Raw genomic sequence first — 26633 nt, forward strand, 5'->3', positions numbered from 1 at the left:
CTGATCTCTGCTTCAGCATCTGATCCACTGATCTCTGCCTCAGCATCTGATCCACTGATCTCTGCCTCAGCATCTGATCCACTGATCTCTGCTTCAGCATCTGATCCACTGATCTCTGCCTCAGCATCTGATCCACTGATCTCTGCTTCAGCGGCTGATCCACTGATCTCTGCCTGAGCGGCTGATCCACTGATCTCTGCCTCAGCATCTGATCCACTGATCTCTGCCTGAGCGGCTGATCCACTGATCTCTGCCTGAGCGTCTGATCCACTGATCTCTGCCTGAGCGGCTGATCCACTGATCTCTGCCTCAGCATCTGATCCACTGATCTCTGCCTGAGCGGCTGATCCACTGATCTCTGCCTGAGCGTCTGATCCACTGATCTCTGCCTCAGCATCTGATCCACTGATCTCTGCCTGAGCGTCTGATCCACTGATCTCTGCCTCAGCATCTGATCCACTGATCTCTGCCTGAGCGGCTGATCCACTGATCTCTGCCTCAGCATCTGATCCACTGATCTCTGCCTGAGCGGCTGATCCACTGATCTCTGCCTGAGCGGCTGATCCACTGATCTCTGCCTGAGCGGCTGATCCACTGATCTCTGCCTGAGCGGCTGATCCACTGATCTCTGCCTCAGCGGCTGATCCACTGATCTCTGCCTCAGCGGCTGATCCACTGATCTCTGCCTCAGCATCTGATCCACTGATCTCTGCCTGAGCGGCTGATCCACTGATCTCTGCCTCATCATCTGATCCACTGATCTCTGCCTCAGCGGCTGATCCACTGATCTCTGCCTCAGCATCTGATCCACTGATCTCTGCCTCAGCGGCTGATCCACTGATCTCTGCCTCAGCGGCTGATCCACTGATCTCTGCCTCAGCAGCTGATCCACTGATCTCTGCCTGAGCGGCTGATCCACTGATCTCTGCCTCAGCTGCTGATCCACTGATCTCTGCCTCAGCATCTGATCCACTGATCTCTGCCTCAGCATCTGATCCACTGATCTCTGCCTCAGCATCTGATCCACTGATCTCTGCATCAGCATCTGATCCACTGATCTCTGCCTCAGCATCTGATCCACTGATCTCTGCATCAGCATCTGATCCACTGATCTCTGCCTGAGCGGCTGATCCACTGATCTCTGCCTGAGCGGCTGATCCACTGATCTCTGCCTGATCTATGCCATGGCGATGACATGTTAGGGTGTATGTGGACGCTTTGTGACGTGCATTATGTTGTATTCAGGGGTGTAGTGGTAAATACAATACAGAGGTGGGTACTCTATCCAAGATGAGTAGTTTACCCACCTTGTTTGCCTTCATTGAGAGGGGGGGTAAACTGTGTTTACGCTGCACTACGGCCCTGGATGTATTCTGTTTAAGCAAATAAAACTGTTCATCTGAAAAAAGAACAGGAGATAAGGCAGCAGAGCTTAGCCCTCTCTGACCATTTAATAACATCAATAATTAGTAAAGGTTTTTATTATCGACAGCGGAAGAAGCATCAATAGCCATCTTAAATAATTAAATCCATACAGTCAGTGGGTTATTAACGATTGGACACTAATGACAAAGGGCTACAATTTAGCTCAGTGGCTCTGCACTTTAGCCTCTCCCTCTCACACTGGGGAGGTAGTGTAGTCCCTTTGCATGGACCTACATTAACCTGCACTGCAGGCCCTTTGCATGGACCTACATTAACCTGCACTGTAGTCCCTTTGCATGGACCTACATTAACCTGCACTGCAGTCCCTTTGCATGGGCCTACATTATCCTGCACTGTAGTCCCTTTGCATGGACCTACATTAACCTGCACTGCAGTCCCTTTGCATGGGCCTACATTAACCTGCACTACAGTCCCTTTGCATGGACCTACATTAACCTGCACTACAGTCCCTTTGCATGGGCCTACATTAACCTGCACTGCTGCAGTCCCTTTGCATGGTCCTACATTAACCTACACTGCTGCAGTCCCTTTGCATGGTCCTACATTAACCTACACTGCTGCAGTCCCTTTGCATGGACCTACATTAACCTGCACTGCAGTCCCTTTGCAACGGCCTACATTAACCTGCACTACAGTCCCTTTGCATGGACCTACATTAACCTGCACTGTAGTCCCTTTGCATGGACCTCCATTAACCTGCACTGTAGTCCCTTTGCATGGACCTCCATTAACCTGCACTGTAGTCTAGGGGTGTCACAATATATCGTCCCACGAAATTTCGCGATAGTAAAACGTCACGATATGTATCGTTGAGATGAAATCTCATATCGCAAATTTTTTTTTTTTTTTTTTTTTTTTTTTTCAAAAAATAGACTAAGAAACGTCTTTGTTTGTTGAAGTTCAATGTGTGGAAAGTAGTTCAGTTGAACAAGTCTCTGAAGAGACACATGAGAAGTTATACAGGAGAGAAACCATTCAATTGAGTTTCTGGCAAAACTGTTTACTTGACAGGAAAAACTGAAGATGCATAAAAAATAGATTAAGAAAAGTCTTGTTGTTTGAGTTTGAAGAAAAACTGAAGATGCATAATGAGAATTTATACTGCTGAGAAACCTTTTAGTTCAAAGTAAATCTAAGTGACGGTGTAACTAATTCTATTTCAAGATAAGCCTTATCTCCAATCTCATGTTTTTTCTAGTTGTTATTGTAATAACAATTTCCCACAACAGCATGTTTTGTATTTGTGCATTTCAAATAAAATACTACTTTTCCAGTCATATATTGTCATTATTCAAGTTTAAAAAAATATTGTTAAAATCGTATCGTATCGTATCGTTATCGTGAACCCAGTATCGTGATACGTATCGTATCGTGAACTGAGTGTATCGTGACACCCCTACTGTAGTCCCTTTGCATGGACCTCCATTAACCTGCACTGTACTGCACTTGCTTGCTCTGTTCATCTACCTCTTCATTATCATTTACCGTGACATTTTGCATGCGTGTGACTAGCTTCCTTTGTTGTTCTTTATTCACTCAGGTTGTGCGCATATATGCATGTGCTCGTGGAAGTGCACGCAGGTGTGTGTGTGTGTGTGTGCATTTTGGTGCGTTTGTATGTCCGCTCTGCAGTACCTGTACAGGTGAAGCATTGCTGTAGCCGCCCATGGTGATGGGCACAGAGAACTGCTCCATGAAGACGGGCAGAGTGCCCAGCTTGCCCGGAAAGACAAAGTCGAACAGAGACCACAGCTCCTTCAGGTTGTTCTGCATGGGGGAGCCTGACAGGATGAACCTGTGGGGGGTACGGAACTAGAGAGAGACAAAGAGAACATGACTGATACTGTTCAAATATGGTATCGGATCGGCCGTTTTTATATATATATATATATATATATATATATATATATATATATATATATATATATATATATATATATATATATAAGGTATAGACAGCATGGACAGCATGTTGTGTATATTTGATATTTGTTCTTAACTATTTGTTCTATTGTGTTTTTGTATTTCTAGTTATTTATAATTATTAAATTTAAAATTATTAAATATTTAATTATTAAAAGTTTATTAATAAGCTGTAAAATATCCTGCCTACATTACATATTTCAATTAATGTCAACTCAATCATATCTTTGTCAAGTGTTTGATATTTGAGGGTTGCTGATGTGGTGCCTCCTCTGGTCGTTAAGGGCGCCTGTTCGGAAGGGAGGGGAACTGGTTGGAATAGCGTGATCCTCCCACGTGTGTCCTACCGGTGAAGCTTCCCCTGTCAGGTGAAAAGAAGCGGCTGGCTAACTGCCCATGTGGAAGCATGGAGCCAGTTTTCGGCTCTCCCCAGATCGGCAGAGGGTGGAGCAGCAACCAGGATAAATAAATGAAAAATTAGCACTAATGGGGGATAAAAATTTGATAAAAAAAAGAAAAAAAAAAGAAAAAAGAATATTGGCCGATATTATCGGTATCGGAATTTTTTTACTCCCTAATATCGGTATCGGCATCGGCCTCAAAAATCCAGTATCGGTCGGGCTGTAGTAAGTAGCGTGTGTTTGTGTGCGTGCATCGCTACCTGTTTGCACGCAACGGTAACTCCGGCGTTTGGGTTCCTGATCTTGTGGCCCTCGTCCAGGATCACGTAGTGCCAGTCGTAGCGCTGCAGGGACTCCTGCAAAATCCTCACCGCCGAGTACGAGGTGATCAGGATGCCGTGACACGCCGCTATCTCTGGAATCAGCTTCTCCTGTTAACACAAATCCTCTGTCAGGTACCTTTCTCCGACGGCGTTCTTCCTAAACATCTCTGATGGCCACCATCAGTTTGAAGAGTGCGTCTACTCTGCATAGCGTCTCCAAGGAGAGAGAGAGAGAGGGGAGAAGGTTGGGAGCTAACGCAGCATAAACAGACCTCTGGTGCCCCCCAGAGGAAAACATACCCTGTAGAAAACGTATAGCTCAATAATAGCGAGATATGAACATTCCAAGTGTGTCAAATTGCATAGGGCATACACGCACCTTCTTGTTGGCGAAGGAGCCGGTTTCATGTAGGACGGCCACTCTGAACGGAGGCCACCAGGTGTGGAACTCTTTCACCCATTGGTGCATGACCGTAGCTGGGCACACGATGACCGTGGGACCCAGACCCTGATACCTGAAAGCAAACACACGTAACAGCGGGGAGGTGTTTTAACGCCAAAGCTCCATCATGAGCTCCTGAACCTACGTTTACACTGGGCAACAGCAGAACTGAGCGCTCGTAGACTTTTGGACAGACGGTAGCAAATTAGAGTCATCATTTATGTTACACATTATGGAAAATAGAGGCTTCTTCCAATAAGTATATGAATGAAAATGTGCCTGGGGTGCACGTGTGACACATTTGAGCATGTGGGAGGTGGAGGAAGGCGAGTATGGGTACTACAATTAGGGATGCGCGATATATCTGCAATCATATCGGTATCGGTCTGATAAAGCAAAATAACAGCAATGTTAATATCAATTATTGGTATCATCCAAAATTTTCATATTGAGAGGAAATACTGCGGGGGCTTTTCCAGATGTTTTTGATATAAAGAAAGATACTACTTTTATCAAATTCACAGTGTTTGTTCACATGTGTTTTTCAGCATCTACAAAATTTGATTATAGAAACTTCTTTTCATACAGATCATATTGACATCTGTAAACATGGCTTATCGGCCAATGGCCATAACAGCAATGTTAACATCGGTTATCGCATGGGGCAACATTTTCATATGGGTGCGTTACCTAACTACAACGCAGCAGAACGATCTTTCTAAAAGGACGAGGTACACCGATGCCCCGCCCTTTGTCTTTCAAACAAGACAGAAGAGGAGCGAAGGGACTCCCTCAACTCCCCTGAAGATTTAAAAGAGTTCTGTCTTACACACACACACACACACACACACACACACACACACACACACACACACACACACACACACACACACACTAATGGGCTGCTATGAACCTCTGTTTGGCGGAAGCTATTGATACTGGGCCATAATTGAGTTTGCAAGCAATCAATTTGTGGGCGTCGGCAGTAGACGGTAGTATTGACCATTAGGGAGACTCCACCTACTGAATCGCATGAGTGTCATTTGTGCAGTAAAAAACACATGATCGCTGCCGGTTTGTCATGTTTTCAATGTTTGATTTGTAGTCCCGCCCCTTCCATTCATGAGTCTGACATCGCCTTTTATGTGGCTATGAAACACACACACACACACACACACACACACACACTCTCTCTCTCTCTCTCACACACACACACACACACACACACACACACTCTCTCTCTCTCACACACACACGGTGTCAGTGTTTTCTCTGATCTCTGCAGTAAGAAAGTGAGGAGTCTGATAATTGAAACATGTTTAATAATTCAGACGAAAACTCTCAAGCAGAAATCCCTCTAATCAAATATTCATACCACACAGACACAGAGTCTCTGCCCACAGCCTGTGTGTGTGTGTGTGTGTGTGTGTGTGTGTGCCTGTGTGTGTGTGTGTGTGTGTGTGTGTGTGTGTGTGTGTAATGCCTGTGCATACCTGTAGTTGGAGCCTCTGGTGCGCAGCTTGCTGTAGCTCAGTCCGGCCAGGAAGCAGATGGCCTCGATGGTTTTGCCCAAGCCCATCTCATCACCCAGGATGCCCCCTGCCTGCTGACAGTGGAGTTCCCACATCCAGCGCACACCAGTCTGCTGGTACCTGAGCGCACGACGACACACACACACCTGTCTGCTGGTACCTGAGCGCACGACGACACACACACACCTGTCTGCTGGTACCTGAGCGCACGACGACACACACACACCTGTCTGCTGGTACCTGAGCGCACGACGACACACACACACACCTGTCTGCTGGTACCTGAGCGCACGACGACACACACACACCTGTCTGCTGGTACCTGAGCGCACGACGACACACACGACAAAACACTGCAAACACTGGTGCCCCCAACAAGACTAAAGCTGATCCAAACACACCACACGGGAACACGGCCTAGTAGTGATTAGAAAGACTGAAACTCTGGTTCTTCTTATCGGTTACGCATCCATACCGCTCAAGTCACTGAGCAAATCACTGAATCCCTATCGGCTCTCAGGGCTGTTCTGCAGCCCACCCTGCGCTCTCAGGCAAGAAGAGAGAACGTCCTCCAGGGACCAATAAAGTATCAGATTATCATTATTACATCCGCACACACACACACTCAAACAATCAGGTAACACTTATTTGGAGAGTCCGCCTACAGGGTCTACAGAGTATTTGTAACATATCAACAGCATATTAGTTTTGACAATCAGCAATTCAGCTGCTTAACAGATGTCTAACAGACTATCTATCTAGACGTAGGCAGGACAAACCCACCGCTCTAACCACGCTGTAATGTAATCACTATGGGAGATTTCTGCATTCTGGGCTCATTTCAATCTAGTATTAAACATACTTTCGGGTCATGTTTAAATAAAAACACGGGTTGTATCGATAAATATGCACCATCACTACTACAAAATGAAAAAATAATTTTGAAAAAGGCCGAAATAATAAATTAAATCAAGCTCTGTTTAGAGGAGCAAATGCAGCGTTTCAGCCTGCTGGAATAAAAACGGCACAACAAAAAATCGTCACTCCTCGCCTTTAAGAGTGGATTCCCAACTGGATTTTTTGATTTGTCCTTTGGTCTGTCACTTAAATTATAGCCAACCCCTGTGTACACGTCATGGTGAATGGTTGCTTTTGATTTGTTTGGGTTATACCTACGAAAATCGCGTCATTTCCCTTCATTCGCCTCGCCACTAACTTCAACTTTGAGGAACCAGAGAGGTAAAGACATGAAATTGTCCGCCAACTTGTTCTCTTGAACGCTGTGGAGTCAGTTTTCGTTTTTCGTTTGGGGGTTTTTTGTTATTCGTGTCAAAATGTGCAGTGCGCCGTGTAAAAACCACCCCCTGTTTTTCTGCTTTGTCTTGGTAATTAGCTCACGCGCTAGCAGCTTAGCTGCTGTAGGCCGCGGTGCAAACAACGTTCTCTCTCTCTCTCTCTCTCTCTCTCTCTCTCTCTCTCTCTCTCTCTCTCTCTCTCTCTCTCTCTCTCTCTCTCTCTCTCTCTCTCTCTCTCTCTCTCTCTCTCTCTCTCCTCTCTCTCTCTCTCTCTCTCTCTCTCTCTCTCTCTCTCTCTCTCTCTCTCTCTCTGCACGTCCACGATTGTAATTTGCAGTGTTTCTCAACGTGAGGTCCGGGGACCAACAGTGGTCCTTGAGATGTTTCCAGGATTCTCTCTCAGCCAAATATAGATGGAATTCTGAACAAAATTGTATCAATAAAAATATTCTCAGATTTGCATCTGAGAGACAAAATCTCAAAATATATTCAACCTTATTATATTTTATTGTTTCTTTATTATTGTATTTATTTAATTTTGTATTTCCTATTTCTATTAGAGACCCAAGGAGAACAGGCCGACAAGATGAGCTGCAGCAAACTTGGAAAAACGGGTGGTAGTACGGAGTTCAGGGAATGTGACAAGCTGGGTGTAGGCTTTGAGTGCACTGTTGACAGAGCAGAGAAGTTGGATCATAACTTGTTAACCAACAATGTAATGTTTGAGATAGAGAAGTATGTCAAAGTGATGGTTGTGCCAAACAATGAGCGTAGCTTAGTTAACATTCTGCTATACAACTTCAGCTTTGACACTCAGGGACATGGTGAGGGTTATCGTAGCCTACTTGAAAGGAATATTAGGAAATATTTGCTTCGGGCTCACAAGGACCACAGGAAGATGCATGGTAGTGACAAGGAGATGTTTGGCAGGGCAGTATTTAAGCTTCCAAAAGCACACGGTGTAGCAGGTCAGTCAGGTACTAGTGTCACATCATCAGGCCCATCTCCCCAGGTAAGTACTAGTCTCACACCATCAGACGCAGCGTCTGTCCAGGTAAGTAGTCTCATGTCATCAGACCCACCATCTCGCCAGATAAGTACAGACAGTACCAGCACTGATGATGCTGCTCATTGCGTTAGGGATGTCACTGAGATTGTAGGAGATCTGAATAGAGAGATAGCAGATACAAACAGGCTCAAGATAGAGTTTGATCTTATTTGTATTGAGAAGGACAGGTTAGATAGAGAAAAGAAAGCCACAAACTCAAAACTGTATGAGGCTGAAGTTAAAATTAGACGCCTACAGTCCAAGTTGGCTAAGTGTAGTGAGAGACTCTCTCAGCAGCAGCCAAGGAACTTTTATAAGAAGCTGAAGCGGAAGGAGAATAAGTTGCAGAAAGTGCAGCGAGACAAAGAAGAACTGAGACGGAGGGAAAAAGGCATAGTAAATGCAATAGTGCAGGCAGCAAGCAGGATTCAAGACCTTCGTGAGGATATGGAAAAAATGAAAGCAGAGAAGAGAAAGGAATCTGTCAGTTGTAGTTACTATAAAAGGAAGGCAGAACAGAGCCGTCATACAGTTACTGATTTACTGGAGCAGGTACAAGTTTTTAAACAAGGAGGTAGACTTTTGGAAGGGTGAGCATCTTGCTGCAAGTGCAGAATTAGACAGGCTTGTAGCCCAGAGTCGTATCAGCACCTTCGAACATGGCAAGTATACTGATGCCGTTAGGGAAGTGTACATGGATTTAGTGACTAGTGAAGGGGTAAGTGCCAATAAAGCCACAGAGGTGGTCAGAATCGTACTAGAGAAGATGGCTGGTATAGAGGTAGGGAAGTTGCCAGGTACCACCTTTTGTAAATATATGATCACGGAGGCAAGACAGGTGGCAATGCAACATGTGCAGGAGACCATTCTTAGAGAAAATAACACGACACTGACACTGTGTACTGATGCCACGACTAAACACGGGCATAAATATGGCACTGCAGGCGTATTTCTGCCGGATGGCAGTAGGCTACATTTAGGCGTAAGAGAGCAGGCATCCGGCACTGCCCAGTGCACATTTGAAACAGTAAGGGAGATGATTCAGGATATTGTCAGCAGTGGTGGGGGACAGGTGAATGTTGAGTACTGTGAGAAAAAAGTCTTCTCCAAGATCAAGAATTTAATGAGTGATAGAGCCAACACACAGAAGAAGTTTAATGAAATTCTGAAAGACTATAGAGCCAATATTCTGCCAGATATCATAGATGGTTTTGATGAGTGTAGTGAGGAACAGAGGGCAAGTCTCTGTGTAGTTAATGAATTATTTTGTGGCTTGCATCTTATTGACAATTTAGCACATCAGGCAAACAACACTCTGTGTAAATGGGAAAATCTGGTGTTTGGCACTGATAAGGTAGGTAGCTGCAGCAAGCAGGGCACACAGACAGCCAGTAATGTGGGTGGAGATGAGGGCGAGGATGAAGACGATAGTGAACATGTGGTTAGACATCAGAGCGGTACTCTTAGACTACTCAGAACTGTGTGTAAACTTGTGCAGGAACGTGGATGTGAAAAGAGTGGCAAGCCGGTTCACTTCAGAACATTTCTTAGGGAGAAGAATGGATCTGACAGTGTTCCCCTTGCCACGATGAAGGGCAATAGGGCAAATGTCACATTCCACAATGCTGCTGGTTTATACTACATCAGTAATGACCTTAGTGCATTCACAGCTGCCAACAGGGCAGAGAACAGGCTTGTTCATGCTGTGAATGAGGACCTTGGTGTTCCTCAGTTTCTTGCAGGTTGTAGGGCATTAGGTCTGATTGACAAATTGGTAATCCATCCTCTGTGGGTTGCTCTTTCTGAGAGAGAGAATGTACTTGCCATGAATGACAGGTATCAGGAGTTAGTTAAGAAGCTTGAGGAGTGGCAGGCAGATGGCCACTCATTTGTGACAGGGGAGGTGAAGCTGTTTGAGGATATAGATGTATCAGATAGCCCTGTGCTTCAGTGTTTAGTACAGAACACCACTGCAGAGTTTGATGCTCTAACTGTGCAAGCAGTAGAGATCCTTCTTGCCAGCCTTGTCAGGGTATGCAGGTGCATGTTAGCTGACCATCTGCAGCACGGCCGTTACTCTTCTGTAACCCAGGATCTCCAGGCACAGGTAGCAGGTGCACCAAAAACGAATGCCAGCTCAGAGCGTGATTTTGGCATGCTTGATAGGCTGCTTAGGGAGAAGACTAGGGCAGATACAATTACATTGGAGGGAATTATGCTTTTTAAGCAGAACAGGTGGGGCGGCTTTAGCTCAGGAGGTAGAGCGGGTTGGCCAATGACGCAAGGGTTGGCGGTTCGATCCCCGCTCCCTCCCAGCTGCTGTTGTTGTGTCCTTGGGCAAGACACTTAACCCTCCTTGCTCCCGATGGTGTGTAGGCACCCTGCGTGGCAGCCTGCCGCCATTGGTGTATGAATGGGTGAATGTAGAATATCTACTGATTGTAAAGCGCTTTGGATAAAAGCGCTATATAAATGCAGGCCATTTACCATTTACCATTTACCATTTACAGGTCCTGGGATTGGTTGTCGCATTTAGATAGTGATAGGAAAGCACAGGTAATGTCTGTAGCCAGACGATCTGTGAAAGAGCAAAGAGCCACATTTTCTGAGAGAGCCCAGGCTATCAGAGAAGAGAGAGTTAGGGTGCTGCTAGAGACTAGGAAGAAACGGCTAGAGAGAGATGTTAAGGGTGTTGTAGAGAAGCAAAAACTCACAGTTGAGATGTGTAAATATGGGGGCTTGTGGACAACAGTTGAAGAGGTAGATGACCAGCTGCAGGCTTTTGATGAGAGGATGCAACTGCAAGCTGTATCAGCTCAGTTGAGATTCAGGCGTGTTGTCCTGGGAGTGAAGAATGTGAATGGAATTTTAAATGTGACTAAGGACAGGAAGCCATTACCCTTGGACACTCTGATCAGTAATCTGAAGAGTGTATTGCATGAGGAGACACCAGTAGAAGAAGACAGTGAAGAAGAGAGAGAATATGGTTGTGCTCCCTCAGATGTAGTTACTCAGGCTAAGGAAGGGTTTCTTCACCTGGCAGAGAAGCAGCAGGAGCGGGTTCGGGATGTAGGAAGGAAAAGAGGAGGGCTTCCACAGGTTGCGGTCCCAAAAATCAGTGCAGCAGAGCAGCTTGTGGGAAAGTTAGTCAGACACAAAATTGTAGAAGATGGCACCACAGCGTGGTATAGGGCCACAGTGATAGACAGCATAGAACTGAATGATAGTCAGTTATTTACCATGCAATATGATGAGGATGAGCAGATCAGACAGTGGGATGTATGGAGAGATTTCCAGGAGGGGAATGTAGTGATAGTCTGTGTCAGTGCTGCAGACATGGTAGGTAGGCGTGTAAAGCACATGCTCATAGATGAGCAAGGGAAAGAGCAATGGGAGGAAGGTATTGTAGTTGCTGATGTCACAGGTAATTCACTCTTAATTGAATATACAACATTTGAGGATGGACGTCTTTATGAATGCCCCCTCTTAGATGACTACGTTTGTCATAAACTTAGATTCGTAGTATAGATCTCCAGTGTTGGTGTAGTAGATGTATGAACTGCTGAGCGGGCCATTTCAAGCCAGCAGTATCAGATGCACTCTGATGATCTTGTAAAACATAGACTGTGGTTAGTGAATAGTGAATTGACCTAATTTTATTGTTGTCTATAGAGTCATCGAGGAGGGTCTATATGGTATTGGTGGTATTTTTAAGAATACCATACGGAACCGATGGCACTGAGAATACCCTTAACGGTGCCAGTGGGGCTAGTCACAGCCTTAGTCATTGGGTATTGCCGTATGGTACTGGTGGTGTAGTTATTAAGAATGTCATATGGAACCGACCTGCGATGGCTAGGCTAATTCTAGGACTTAGACTTAGCTGCCAAACTTAGTTCCACCTCTGCTGTGGTCAACAGTCTGTATATAACTGTATATAGTTTGTTAAAAAAAAAACAAAAAAACAAAAAAAAAGTTCCCCAAAATGTTCTTTCAGAGCTTTGATTCTGACGTTTTTTTCTATTTTCCAGGTTGATCCAGAGATCCCAGATGTTCAAAGATGTTTTTCTGTCTGTGTATGTTTGTATTGTTTGTTTTTTTGCCAGTCTCAAGGCATACAGTGGCCTTTGATTTATCTTTTTTATTTTTTATTGATTGAGGACGAATAGCCACTACAGTTATGGCCTTGCATCTATTTTCAGGGAAAGCCTTCCCAGGTGGTTCCAGGAGTGTACAACCTTCCCATGACCTTGCCCAGATAATAACCCATTGATTTGTTGTTGATTAGCCATATACTTGTGTTTTTCCTTGTTTTCCAGTAGGTGGCGCTATGCCGAATGGCACAACATTCGACACTGGTTTGAAGTCGATCCAACAAATGGTGTCCCAACTCCACTTGTGACTCCAAAGGCTCAATACGAAGAACAAGCCAGCACACAAGATGTCCTTTTTCTCATTTCATTTACCTCAGTCCGGGGTACAGACACTACACTGATGAAGGCCTAGCGCCGAAACTTGTTTGTGCTGTACCCCGGACTGAGGTAAATTAAATGAGAAAAAATACATCTTGTGTGCTGGCTTGTATTGATTGTGTGCTTGTGCCTTGCACCGGACCCGTTTCACTTTCCGAGTGTGCTCGTTTTTCCACTTTTTAGACTCCACAGGCTCCACACACCTGGCCAGCATCAGCGTTCAACCACCTGCTACTCATCTCCACCAATCACCACTGGCCTACAAATACTGCCTCGGCCTGTCAGTCCTTGCTGGAACATTTTGCCATTCACAGGTTTGTAACCCAGCCAGTTGAGCATCGTAAAGAATTTATCTAAACTCAGTAGCACCTTTTTGTGAATATTCCTGACTGCCTGTTTTGCCTGCCAACCTGATCCATTTTTCCCTGTGTGTTCCCAGGATCCTCTGCCTGCCCGCCTGTTCCCCCACTGAGCGCACGGAGTGCCCCACCACGATCAATTAATAAAACCACTGTTGATTTTTTACACTTGTATGTACTTATTTGTCAAATCAAAATGTAATATAATAATGTAATGTAAAAACAAAGTATGTCCTCCAAAGTGGGGGGGTGGTGGATGGGTTAATAAAAAAAAACTAGATTTTTTACACTTACCTGGATCAATTAATAAAACCACTGTTGATTTTTTTACACTTACCTGGTTGTCAGTCTGCTTTTGTGTTTTCCTGCTTGAAGCCTGACAAATGGTTCTTAAGATGAACCACTTTTTGTGTTTGCCAGTAGGTGGCGCTATGCCGACTTGCACGAAATTCAGCAGTGCACTCCATCGGGCCCCCTTAAGTGCACTCCTTGAGTTTGAAGTCAATCGGACAAGCGGTTCTCGAGATAAACAGCTTTTTGTGTTTGCCAATAGGTGGCGCTATGCTCAATCTGTGTGTGTTTGGGGGTGTGGTGGTTCAGGGACTGCAACCTGCTATGGCCTCCCCAGATAATAACCCACTGCTATGCACATTTTTAGCCCAATCCGACCTGGGGTGTGGGCATGAAGTGGTTTCCAGGTGGTTTCCAGGACTTTCCAGGTGGTTTCCAGGATTTTCCAGGTGGTTCAAGTACTGAACAACCTGACCATAACCTTGCCCAGATAATAACCAACAGCCATGCAAATTTTCAGCCCAATCGGAGCTGGGGTGTGGGCGTGAGGGGTTTTCCAAGACCTTCCAGGCATGAATTACATTTGACGTGAGGCCCACTTTTTCAGGCGTTTGGCAATGTAATGAGTGATGAATCCTAATTTCCCCTTAAAATTTGATTTAAAACAAAAAAATGCACGATTTTGGCCAGGACACTTTTGATTTGTTGTTTATTGGCCACATACTAGTAAATATAACAAGATAGGTGCATCATAAACTGTTACAAATATGTTTTTCAGAAAAACACACAAACGGGTTTGTCCTCCCTAAGCAGAGATTCCCATGGTGTGGGCCGCGGCCTTCTGGTGGTCCGTGGCAGTATTGCAAGTACGCCGCCAAATCATTACACTGTTTTTTTTTTGTTTTTTTTTACATGAAACAAATGTAAAACCCCTTGCTGATGGACAGCTCCTTGAAAGCAGTAGCACTGAAAATGCTGCAACATGTTTCAGATGCTGTGTCAGTGACTGTGGAAAAATACAAAGTGCTCTGAGAACGCATTATTTGGCCTCCATATTTCTTTATGGGGTCGGAGGTGGGCAGTGAAAACTTTAGAGATTTTCAAGCAGGCCCTGAGTTGGAAGAGGTTGGGAAGCGCTGATCTAGAGTATCTGTGACTGACAATTGATGAACATATCTACATATGACACTAGGTGCAGGTGTGTCGAACAGGAAGCAAACAGAATCTGTTGTTGAATCTCAACTGATACGCTGTTAAAACAGCATCTACAGATCAAGCCAAACCTGTTGAATGTCAACTAATAAGTTGTTGAAATGTTACAAATACTCTGTAGCGTCTCTCTAGGTGGACTATCCAAATAACCTATGTGTGGGGGTACCCTGCGCACGGCACTGCTACTACCACAATGGAAATACGTGTTTTTAATTCATACTTTCTTGTGCTCTGTCAAATTTACATTAAGTACTTTTACCCTGTATGTTTTACTTTGTTTATCCCAAATAAACTCAAATCAAATCAATATAGCTAGTGCAGGAACAGCAGCATTAATTCAGGTATTTCAGCGCACACGCGGAGTGCTAGATTGAATTTTTAATGTATTAATTCATATAAATGATAAATTAAAAAGTAAATCTAACACTCCTGGTGTGCACGGGATTACTTGTGTTGCTAAAAAATCCTAATCAATCATTAGGCTTACAGTGTTGATGACTTAATCTTTGGCTTATCAGTATCATTTCAGGACAAAGGTTGTTCAGAGCAGTGGATGTGGTAGCACCAGAGAAACAAGGCCATTAGTCATTTATAATCACTTCCTTCTACAAAGAGAATTAAAGAAGGCAGTTTTTGATGAGGCTGTATGCATATGGGATGCAATGCTCATATTCCACTTACTTGAAGAGTTTCTTCCAAAGGAAACCAGGGATTTTGAAACCCTCGTCAAACTCTGCGTCGCTGTCATCATCCGTCTCCTCGCCTCTTTCTCTCTTCTCCTCCCTCTCTCGAAGACGCCGTCTCTTCCACTTCCTGTTAAAGGGAATGAGTATAGTCTGGTTAACAGCAGCACACACAGAGTGAGAACAGAGGCTTTCTGGATTTGATCCCTAAGGTTCCAATCAATATTTGTGAACATGGCTGCCTGACACTGAGGTAGGATCCATAAAACAAAGACTCCAATTTGCTTCATGTCGGGTCCAGGAAGCCAAGACTCTCGTGTTGTCAAGGGACACTTTTTAAGCAAACTTCTCTGACAGGAATGGACAGCAGCTGACATTGTGAGTTCCTACAGACCCTTTCCACAGCAACCGTTTTGAGGTGGCAAAGCAGGTGTAGCCAATACCATGAATGTGGGTTCCATTCCATTTGAGGTGTTCCAGTGCCAGGGAGGGCGCTCATTCATGTTTACTGGTTAGTTACACCTGCTTTTACCACATCAAAACCGTTGCTGTGAAGGCGGGGCCTATTGTGAGTGCTTGATGTTATCAGTTGGATTAAGGTTCCACATGTGTTGATGCATAGCAGTGCAAAAAAGCTCTTAACCACATTTAATTTTTAACCAATATTATTTACAGAAAATGACACTTTTTTTTGTCAAGACTAGAGTCTAAAAAAAAATCCTCTTTACAAGTCTGGGATCAGCTCGCTTTTGTTGCCGAATTGCGTTCTACATTGGACGCTCCACTCGCGAGCGGCTCCCGTCGTCCGTGCTTTGCTTTCAGACTGGCCTAACACACAGACAGTGAGCTGTAGCTCGTAGGTACGTATTCCCTGTGAACATCTAACGGCAAAAACAGGCAAATGTAAAGGAGACGGAGCAGTTTTTAATAGAGCAGCAGCAGCAGGCAGAGAGAGGGCAGTTAGAGGCACAGTCGTCGCGGCAGCAAATGAAGATTGATACAGACAATTAGTAGTGCGAGTTCCCCAGAAAGGTGTGGGGTGGAGAGGATAAGAATCCATCTTCATTTGGGCCCGGTCCTGTCACCCATGCCACGGTGCTGGTCCTTTAGCCGGGCCTGGGAGACCACACTCTCTAATTAAGTCAAGACTAAGCATTGGTTCAGTTAATTACACTTTCCTCTCCCTCCACTTCTTCGCCACACACCCCACCCACCAACCCACCAACTACAAACAGCGCCCCCCCGCCCCTAATAATATGATTCCTCATATACGAGCTAGCCTCACCATCCATGCCGTGTCGATGCTGTTGAGTTGACATTGCGTCAGTGTCGCGCAGAGGAAGGACACATGCCAACACCATTTATTTGGCAGCTATAAATATGAGATGTCATTAGGGCTGCTCGTGCTTTAATTGGAGCGTGCGGCTGAGAGAGTGCAGAAAAGCATGTGCAGGACGATAATGAGGCCAGTGTGAGAGAGAGAGAGAGAGAGAGAGAGAGAGAGAGAGAGAGAGAGAGAGAGAGAGAGAGAGAGAGAGAGAGAGAGAGAGAGAGAGAGAGAGAGAGAGAGAGAGAGAGAGAGAGAGCAGAGGGAGGGAAGAGCAGAGAGGGAATTTGCTTAGTCAAGAAACAGCTGCCAATCTCATGTGGGATTAACTGTGCTCTCCTCCTCCTGCACTCTGGAGCCAGCCAGCACAAAGCAACAACGGGCTTCCTCTTTAACTAAAGGGAATAACGATAAACACAGTTGCCACCTTCGCAATTACAAATCTGTGCTCGATAGTTAAAGGCCCAGTCCTGCTGTTCGTTGAGGGGGTCATTTATGGGCGTGGTGGAGGATGTCTACATGCTTAAAGAGTTGCTGAGGAAACATTGGTGTTTTGCAACTTTTGCATCCAAGCGTGACTTTAAATATAAATCTCAGTCCAATGTTTGTAAATGAGGCAAATGTGTGTGTGTGTGTGTGTGATCACTGATCAGTCTTGTCACAATGCCTCCTTGTGTGTGTGTGTGTGTGTGTGTGTGTGTGTACGCATGCACTTTTGACATCATCACTGATGACATCACATCATTAGCTAATTAACCTAATTAAAAAAATCTGGCTCCGTCAGGTCACCCACACGGGTGCCCTTTACACACCCTGAAGGTTTCAGCCCGATCGCATGTAAAACGGCATAGCTTGAAACAAAGTCCACATACTCAATTTTATATATAGCAACCTGGAGTTTGCATATATATATATATATATATAGATATAGATAGACAGATATATATATATATATATATATATATATATATATATATATATATATATATATATATATATATATACGTATATATATATATATCTACGGTATATATATAATTATTATTATTATTATTAAAAATAGTGCTTACCTTATGTATGTTCATTAAAGCTTTTAGGGGGACAAAATTATGTAATTTATGTGATCCAGTGATGTCATTCATGCACAAACGACATTACTGGTCTTCAACTGAACTCAAATCAACCTTCAATAACTGTCAAACTAAATGAATCGGGCTGCCTGAAAAACTGTTTACAGTTTTGGGATATGTGTGAGAGATCATGTGCAAAATAAATCAGCAGTTTTTCGGTGAAGTTCTCCTTTAAGGTATTGACAGAAGCTATAGAAGAGCTCCTGTTTCTAGCAGTAAGAAAAAGTATCACACCTTATTCTCCGCCTGTAGAACTCCAAGTCTCCATCATCTTTGCATTTGGTCTCTTTTCCTTTCTTCTTCTCATCCTCCTCTTCTTCTGAGCTGTCAGGACAGTACTCCTCCTCCTCACTGTCCTCCCTTCTCTTCCCCTTCTTCCTGCCTTTTCCTTCAGTCTTTCTCTTGTAGGGCTTCAACTCATACTCCTCATCGTCGTCCTCCACCCCAAAGCCCTCCTCCATGGCCGCTCTGTCCTCTCCGTCAGGATCCATGCCCTCGTCACTGGGCAGATATTCGGACCCCTCCTCGCTGTCCGTCTCCTCTCCCTCAGCGCGGCGCTTTCTCCTGGGCTTCGGGAGCTGTGGCTCAGCCTTGGACCGAGCCTTCGGGTGGGCCTTCAGAGAGGTCATCTGGAGCTTCCGCATGCGCTTCTGCAGCTTCTGATCCTTGGAGGAGGTTGTCTTCTGAGGGCTGACCCCAGAGCTCTTCTTCCTCTTTGGAGGATGATGGGCCCTCTTCCTGTCCGTAGCCATCTTGGCCTGATCAGCCAGGTATTGGTCGAAGGCAGAGTTCTCCGCCAGCATCGCTTTCCGAGGGGCCTTCTTTTCCTCCTTCGGGGGGATCCGCGTCCCAAAGGGGGTCATGTGACCCGTCCGGATAAGCTCCTCCCATTCGGTCTCCTGAGCCGGCATGAGCATGCTGCCCAGTGTGGACGGTCCAGCTTCTAGTAGAACACACACACCACATGTAGCATTAGAGGCGTGGCCATCGTGAACTGGTTCTTTAGTCGCACAGTTGTTCATGCGTTCTCGACATTTACATTTTAGAGTGCAATTTTAATTGGGCTTGGTTCAGGCGCCGCGTCATCTCTCGAGACAGACTTTCGACTTGCATCAAAAATACGTCGGCAAGCTCTGTGAAAAGCCGAATAACAGCGCTCGTAGGGGCCAGGCTCGCATGCTGCGCTTTACCCAATCAAAATGGAGTGGACGTGACCGAGAGTCAGCCGGTGTGTAGTAAAACACCATTTTCAGCATGTAGCGCAACCGGTAGCAACGAGTTAGCATTGTCGTTTCATAGCGACAGAAGCATTTGAGAGTGAAACAAACGCAGGTAGCGTAAAGTAAATCCATAAATGGTCAGAGCCGGTCCGTGCCCGGGCGTGCAACGGGGAACCCTGACAGGATCCACTTGAAAAGGTGGTCTGGGGAACGCTCAACCGTTCCGAACCACATAGACAACACACGGGCGATGCCGAGATAAAAAACTCGTAGTTGATGACGTAAGTGCTAGGGGTAGGAATCACCAGATGCCCACGATACGATACTAAAACGATACTTGAGTCACGATACGATAGTATTGCGATATATTGAATATTGCGATATTTCGATATATTGTCGAACTCCTTTTCCTACCTTTTCCTTGACCTCACCGGAAGTAAAACATGCAGTGTTTTTTTGTTTTGTTTTTGCCCCACATGTAGGCTACACTATTAAGCGTCTCTGGACTCAATATGCCACTGCAGGCGCGGACTGCAACATCGGGCGCTTTGGGCAGATGCCCAGTGGCCTTGCATGGCATGGCCTGCAAATTTTTTTTTTTTTTTTTTTTTATATCGATACTTGGCGTCCAAATATCGATACAATATCGTCAGGCAAAATATCGCGATACCATGGTGCATCGATTTTTCCCCCCACCCCTAGTAAGTGCACTCTGTTCGGTTCCGGAGCGCGGAAGAAATGTTGTAATGTGAAAGCTGACCAGCGGGGGACAGGAGGGCAATCGTGCCCGGGCGCGGAACGGAACAGAACGAAAGCAATAGTTCCCAGGGAGAAAGCAGCCTCACTCACCTTCCTCCCCATCATCTTCTGCCAGCAGCTCAGCTTCAACACGCAGGGAGTCCTCTCCTCCCAGGATGGCCTGGAGCCTCCTCTGTTTAGCTTGGATCTTCTTCAGCTGCTTCTCCTGAGATTAAAGCGGTTTTCATCCCCAACAACACCATTATAATAAGAACTTCATGACTGGTCTATTGTTTATTGGTCTGCATGATTTGTAGACGTTTGATTTTGCCCGTCTACTATGGCTGTGCAATAAAATCCATGTGTCTAGTAACAACTAAGAATACTTATGCACTTTATTTTTAGTTCAGTAACAGTGTGCAACTGTGCAAATACCGTTCTAATAAATTGTAATGAAAATTTTGAATTAAATAGCTTTGATTCAATTTGTCCACTGAGATATCAATACAATGTGATTTAGATATTATTACACTACCCAGGTGGTACACAGCAAGTTGTATTTTCAGTAGGGGTGCACCGATCACGTTTTTTGCCACCGATCACCAATTGCCGATCGCCTATGGGAAATATCTGCCCAACCGATCATCGACCGATCACCGATTACCGATCACCGATATATAAACTCCTCAAAAAAAGTTTGGAAACGTTATTTTAGGTCGATTATTTCTCCTGTTTAATAATACCAATTGGCATTGTATTTTATATCGTTGGAAAGCCTGATTAGTGATAGGTTTTTTTTTGTTTTGTTTTTTAATATAAAAAAATATCGGCAATCAGCCGAAATATCGGCAATCAGCCGATCGCATATTTGAGGTCAAAATCGGCCGATACAGATTGCTTGCCGATCAATCGGTGCACCCCTAATTTTCAGCTCTATTTAAAAAATTTAAGTAAATTTATTAGTAGTAGTATTAGTATTGCAATATATCGCAATGTGTATCGTATCGCAATGCATCGTGATTCCATCGTCACCCCATGTATGGTGATGCATATCATGTATCGTAAGGGCTTTGCCAATACCCGGCCCTAACTAAGGTCTACGCAAACTTTTAAAATTCGGCAGACTAGGCACAGGAAGTGCATTCTTATTCTTTTTTGTGGCAGACTAGGCACAGTTTAGTGCATTTATGCCTCCCGCCAGTTACAAACTACATCACATTTGGTCTTTGCAAACGGAAATGATGTAGGTCTTTATTTGCATATAGAGCGGGGAAGTGAGATCCGATCACAAGTGGTCACTGAGACCCATTCTAATGTCAGGTGTGAACTGACGAGCTGTCCTGTCCACTTGTGATTGGATCACCCAAGAAGACGCATGTTAATACCAGGTTTGAACAGGGACTAATTATAACATTTAAAAGAAAACCTCAATATAACAATAACAGATATCATTGTAATTGAAAAATATGTCACATCTTTTACCTTATTTTCTTTCTGCCGTTTGACAGATTCAATCTTCCTGCTGATGTCTTTGCTGGAGGCAGCATAGGGAGACAGCTGCTCTATAATCTTGTTGATATGTCTTAGAGCTGCTGTAACAGACCTGAAACACAGTTAAACAGGGTTACGTATAGTGAGTGGTCGCCCTAATATTTGAATTTAATTCAACAATATAATGATTTGTTCATTTGCAATTATGTCAAACATTTGTGCCTTGTGTTGTGAGGGGTGGGAAGGCTTTTATATGACTAAAAGTGTGGTGAGAGGTCAAAACTGCAAGCCTTTTTAGTTTCTACAGGGTCATGTTGATTCTACCAAAACTCTTGTAATTAAAAACGTCTGATGAAAATGAATAAGCATCACCCATTGATAAATGATGATGGACCTATGTGTCAAGTACATAAAAAAGTTCAATGCTCAATTTACTCTACACATTCCATTGAATTCACATATGAATCATTTAACTGATGATATCCAGATCAGGGAAGATTTCAGTGTCTTGCACAACACTATTTTAACAAGACACACTGACGTTTGCTGGGATGAATCCTGGGTCCTTGTGATTTCTGGACAGTTTCTCTAACCACCAGGCTCCCCAGCGGTCCTTTACCTGACATCATCCAGCACAGACTGGTACTCCTTCTGGGCCTCTGCCTTGGCAGCAGCCTGACTAGCCTCCTGGATGGCCTGGTCCACTTGCTGCAGGACACCTTGCTCCAGGACATCCTGGTCGTACACAGCCACCCCAAGGCCCTGCAGTTCAGCTGCTCCAGAGCTGGCAGATGCTGCTTGAATACACTGCCGGTTGATCTGCAGCAAGGCTCCAGGCCTCTTGCCACCTAAACACACCGTACAAAATAATACATAAAGACAAGACATGGCCAGAAATTGTTATGTTTTATTCGTCTTAATTCTCAAAATGCTTTGCCGAGTCAGTGTGAGAATGATCATCTGCACCACTACTCTCTTCAAACACCACTTGGTCCTGCTGGCCTCAGTGTTGCTTAGCTTACCACTGCTGCCCTCCCCAGGTCCAGTGTTGGCAGGATAGGCTGTGGCAGCCTCGGAACTCTGGCTGTTGGCCCCATCCTCCTCTGTCCCTCCCGGAGTGAGGGCAGCACTGGCCGGGCTGGAGAGGGAAGAGGGCTCCTGGTCCTCTCTCCCATCTACTGGCATGGTTATGCAGCTGCAAACAGACAGGCGTCTGTCATTCAACTGTCAAGACATAACGATAACTATGAATTGGGGAGCTGTGGGTTCAGATCAGACCCATACTCATACTGAGCTATGACTGCACTTTCATAAAACACATTACATCATATATGACGTGAATATATGACGTCAAATGGCTATGGACCCAGTGTTTAGCTAGCTAGCTTTGCTAACGACATTAAGCATAACCATAATAACCGCTAGCGTTATATAATAATTGTCCAGTAACGTTAAGCGATGGGAATTTATTCGTGCCCGTTTTAACCAGATAAAACATTATAAACAGTCGTCCACCGTTTTCACGTCGAGTTCACTTGAAAACATGACATTTGACCACAGCAGTCTATTGTTTACGTGGCTAGGCTAAGCTGTTCAGCTCGAGCGACCAGCTGGTCGAATGAAACTACTACAGTACCAACCGAGGCAAATACTGTAAGCAGCGACTACATCACCACTGCTATTTGGATAAATGTACATTAATGATCCCGAGTGTCCGAGCGAACATCATAGAAATTACTTACAAAACGTGTCGATACACAACATCACATCCATGATGACAGTCGGCTCTTTTCCGGTGTAAAGAAGCTAGCCAGCCAATGAGAGAACATGCTCTGTTATGGTTAACTTGTTGGACGGCGCCCTCTGCTGGTTTAGACCTGCAGGGACTCAAGCCCTCTAGACTCTAGAGGGCGCCATGTAACCACTTCTGGTACGGTTTTCACCAGCTGCAACCCCACAGCACTTCCTTTTTCTCAGCTTCTTCTTCTGTGTTTTGTGGCGGTTGGCCTCCCCTCCCCTCCTCTCCTCTCCTCTCCTCTCCCCCTCTCCTCTTCTCCCCTCCTCTCCTCCCCTCCTCTCCTCTCCTCTCCTCTCCCCCTCTCCTCTTCTCCCCTCCTCTCCTCCCCTCCTCTCCTCTCCTCTTCTCCCCTCCTCTCCCCTCTCCCCCCTCTCCCCTCCTCTCCCCCCTCTTCTCCCCCTCTCCCCTCCTCTCCTCTCCCCCTCTCCGCTCCTCTTCTCCCCCTCTCCTCTCCCCCTCTCCTCTCCCCCTCTCCCCTCTTCTCCCCTCCTCTTCTCCCCTCCTCTTCTCCTCTCCTCTGGTTCCCCCCGCCCACCACTCTGTGCGGTCGCCTTTTATACACGCCCCAAACAGCGCAGGACAACGCGATTGGCTGGCTTAGATTTGAACAGATCTGAGCCAGCCAATCACGTTATCCTGTGATGACGTAATGTCCTGTGACCCATGACCGGATGGACCATATATGGACTTCCTCCCCCCACTGGCTCGCTGCTGACTGTTACTGCACTATCCGTCAGATAACCCCGTGCAATCCATAAAGGTACATGGACGTTACTCTGCAGAAACTACAGTAACAAAATCACGAATTGCTCTGTTTTTGGAGCTCTGCATGTCTGTGTTTGTCTAGTTAATGCGTTAACGTTAGCCAACCAACCAGCAGCTAACATTAGCTAGCTAGCTAGCTTACCGGAAGCGATATTTTTTTCGGATGATGGCGAATGCATAACCCACCCCTGGCCCTCTCTGCCTCTGATTAGTGGCAGCGTTATAATCCATAGATATGACTATATTAAAAACATAAACACACTGGCGTCTTTCATGCAGGCTAGCAAGCGTAACTGCTGTATGTCTGTCTGAGCCACTGAGTCTGACGGTCTGACCACAGACTGTAGAAAGAGATGTAATGCAGGATAGCCAAGCGAATGTGTTTGGATGGAAGTTTGACGCTAGGCCAATCAGATGCAGAGAGGGGCGGGTTATGTGACGCTAGGCCAATCAGAGGCAGAGAGGGGCGGGTTATGCCTTCGCATAGCCTTCGCCATCATCCGAAAAAAAATATCGCCTCCGGGACAACAACGCTTCCTACCCAGCGTGTGCACGTCTTTCCGACAGGGGTGGTCGTGGTTGTTATGGCAACTATCAACAACAACAACTACTACTAACTACTACAAGACATAAGACCTAAATAGGCTACCTTGTTAATGTGTCTGTCGGAGACACGGCCTAACGACGTTAACATTTAATATGAGCCGAATATCAGCCTGCGCTCAGCTATGTATACAGGAAGTAAACCGGATATTCAGGTGGGTTGTGACGGTTGTTATTGTTGTCAAGTTAAAACTGTCTATTGTTGTCAAGTTAAAACTGTCTATTGTTGTCAAGTTAAAACTGTCTATAATAGCAGCAGAACAATCAGCCAGGCTTGTGATTGGACCTCCCAGCTCCCAGTCAATTACAATTGTGCTGTTTTTGTTTTGTTTTTTGTTATCATGTAGCCTAATATATTCATGCTTCTACCTGGCGCGTTGAATGTGTATAAAAGTGTTGGGATGTGTGTGTGTGTGTGTGTGTGTGTGTGTGTGTGTGTGTGTGTGTGTGTGTGTGTGTGTGTGTGTGTGTGTGTGTGTGTGTGTGTGTGTGTGTGTGTGTGTGTGTGTGGTGTTGTTGCAGTCAATCTCTGTGTAGGCTATCATGTTGATTTGTTCAGTTTTGGAATGCCTGTGTGTGCAAATGTGTAGGCTACAGTGCCAAAATCTTTGCTTGCATCTCCGAGGAAGTTTATTTCCAGTGTCTTGCAAAAATAAATGAAGGACTTAATAAAAAAAAAACATTGCACTCATTTGTCTGTGCAAAGGGCAGCAGTCTTTCCAAACAGTGTTATTTGTTCAAATAGACAAACTCTATAGGATACAGATATTGCCTTCTGTCACACTCAGACATTATATGCAATTAAACTATTCCTCATATGGCAGTATGGCAGTCTGCATTGAGTATACCCACTTCTACATCCCCTCTATAGCCTAGGCCCTAGTGTAACTGGCCAGGCCAAATGGAGGTAGAGTTCAGGTGACTGGTGTACCCCATAATGAAAAATAGGGAGAACTGTCATTACTGTAGAGGTGTAATTGCATGTTGTTCCCAGAGGAGGGCACAAGACACACGTCTGTGTCTGTGAATCTGAAGTGGTAGAGAGTGCCCCATGCAGTCTGTTTTCACGGTCAGTTGCACTAGACACAAAGAATGGCTAAAAACAGTTGACTAAAACGTATTACCATGTAACTAACTACTTACAGGAGGAATTACCATGTATTTATTAACCTAAACTTTCCAGGCCTACATTTGCTACCTGTCCCTTAATCACCACCACACTGTGCATCATGCACAGTATAAGGCCTCCAATGTATTTTCTTTTCAACAAAAGTTTATTTGGTCGCCATAGTAACCTGGGGTCACAGCGGAGCACATGGCTGTCAAGCGGAAGACTTGTGATGTCAAGAAAAGTAAGGAAATCCACTGTTTATTCTTCGTGTTGGGCGTCTACACGTGTTACGTATCATTACCATATGAGTTGCCATCCTCCACATTATGCCCCTATCGACAAGAGTGATGCGGTTCTTCTAGATCTACAGATTGCAGAGAGACCTTCTGGATGAACTTGCTCTTCTGCATCTTCCTCTATGCGCCCTTGGAGTTGAATAATGCCATAAACTCCTCAACAAGATGTTCCAGCTTCAGGGTCACAACGTTGACCTGATCTCAACCAGGTCGATCACTGCCTTGAGAGCTGCAGATGACGCGTTTGACCGTATGTGATGAGCAGAATAGCTAGTAGAGAGGCCTGCTGCAGTACCGTAGAGTAAACTGTAGGGGTTCTTCTGAGTGTTCGTGGTCTTTGCTGTGGGTGGCTGCCATGTAGGAGGAGTAGGCTACAGATAAGGAAGCAATGTAGCTCAAATAACCTATCAAGCTGATGACGAATCACCTGTGGTGAGAAATACAGGGATACATTTATGAGTGTTGTGACTCCCGGGGTGACCCAGAGAGAGAGGAATGTAAACCTCTCTCTCTCTCTTTCTCTCTCTCTCTCCTCGGCCTCTTGCGTAAATTAACCACTGTAAATGCTGAGAAGTTATGCTCATGCAGGAGAAGAGGATAATAAATTTGAGAATAACCACAAATTCAGAGTGTTATTGTGAGTGCAGGTATACGCAAAGAGCTACTAATGGCAATTTTGTTGTTGCTCAGTGGGTGAATTATGAGCTGTGTAAAGAGGGTCACTGTG

The 26633-nt window shown here is 45.1% G+C and overlaps 1 protein-coding gene across 1 annotated transcript in view; it reads right to left on the reverse strand.

Annotated features, from left to right (window-relative positions):
• Nucleotides 1-23113, reverse strand: part of ercc6 (excision repair cross-complementation group 6) — a 37443-nt gene extending 14330 nt beyond the window's left edge. Inside the window, exons 1-11 of the mRNA XM_083658327.1 lie at nucleotides 23076-23113; nucleotides 22356-22528; nucleotides 21953-22181; nucleotides 21325-21445; nucleotides 19954-20068; nucleotides 18119-18827; nucleotides 15426-15557; nucleotides 6029-6187; nucleotides 4473-4608; nucleotides 4031-4201; nucleotides 3082-3258 (exon numbers count right to left, since the gene is read on the reverse strand). Coding sequence (XP_083514453.1) covers nucleotides 3082-3258; nucleotides 4031-4201; nucleotides 4473-4608; nucleotides 6029-6187; nucleotides 15426-15557; nucleotides 18119-18827; nucleotides 19954-20068; nucleotides 21325-21445; nucleotides 21953-22181; nucleotides 22356-22518 — 2112 coding nt within the window. The 5' untranslated portion in view covers nucleotides 22519-22528; nucleotides 23076-23113. The remainder of the gene's footprint in view (nucleotides 1-3081; nucleotides 3259-4030; nucleotides 4202-4472; nucleotides 4609-6028; nucleotides 6188-15425; nucleotides 15558-18118; nucleotides 18828-19953; nucleotides 20069-21324; nucleotides 21446-21952; nucleotides 22182-22355; nucleotides 22529-23075) is intronic.
• Nucleotides 23114-26633: the final 3520 nt, after the last annotated feature.

The sequence above is a fragment of the Poromitra crassiceps genome, assembly GCF_964638095.1.
Source record: "Poromitra crassiceps genome assembly, chromosome: 22".
Classification (NCBI taxonomy): Eukaryota; Metazoa; Chordata; class Actinopteri; order Beryciformes; family Melamphaidae; genus Poromitra; species Poromitra crassiceps.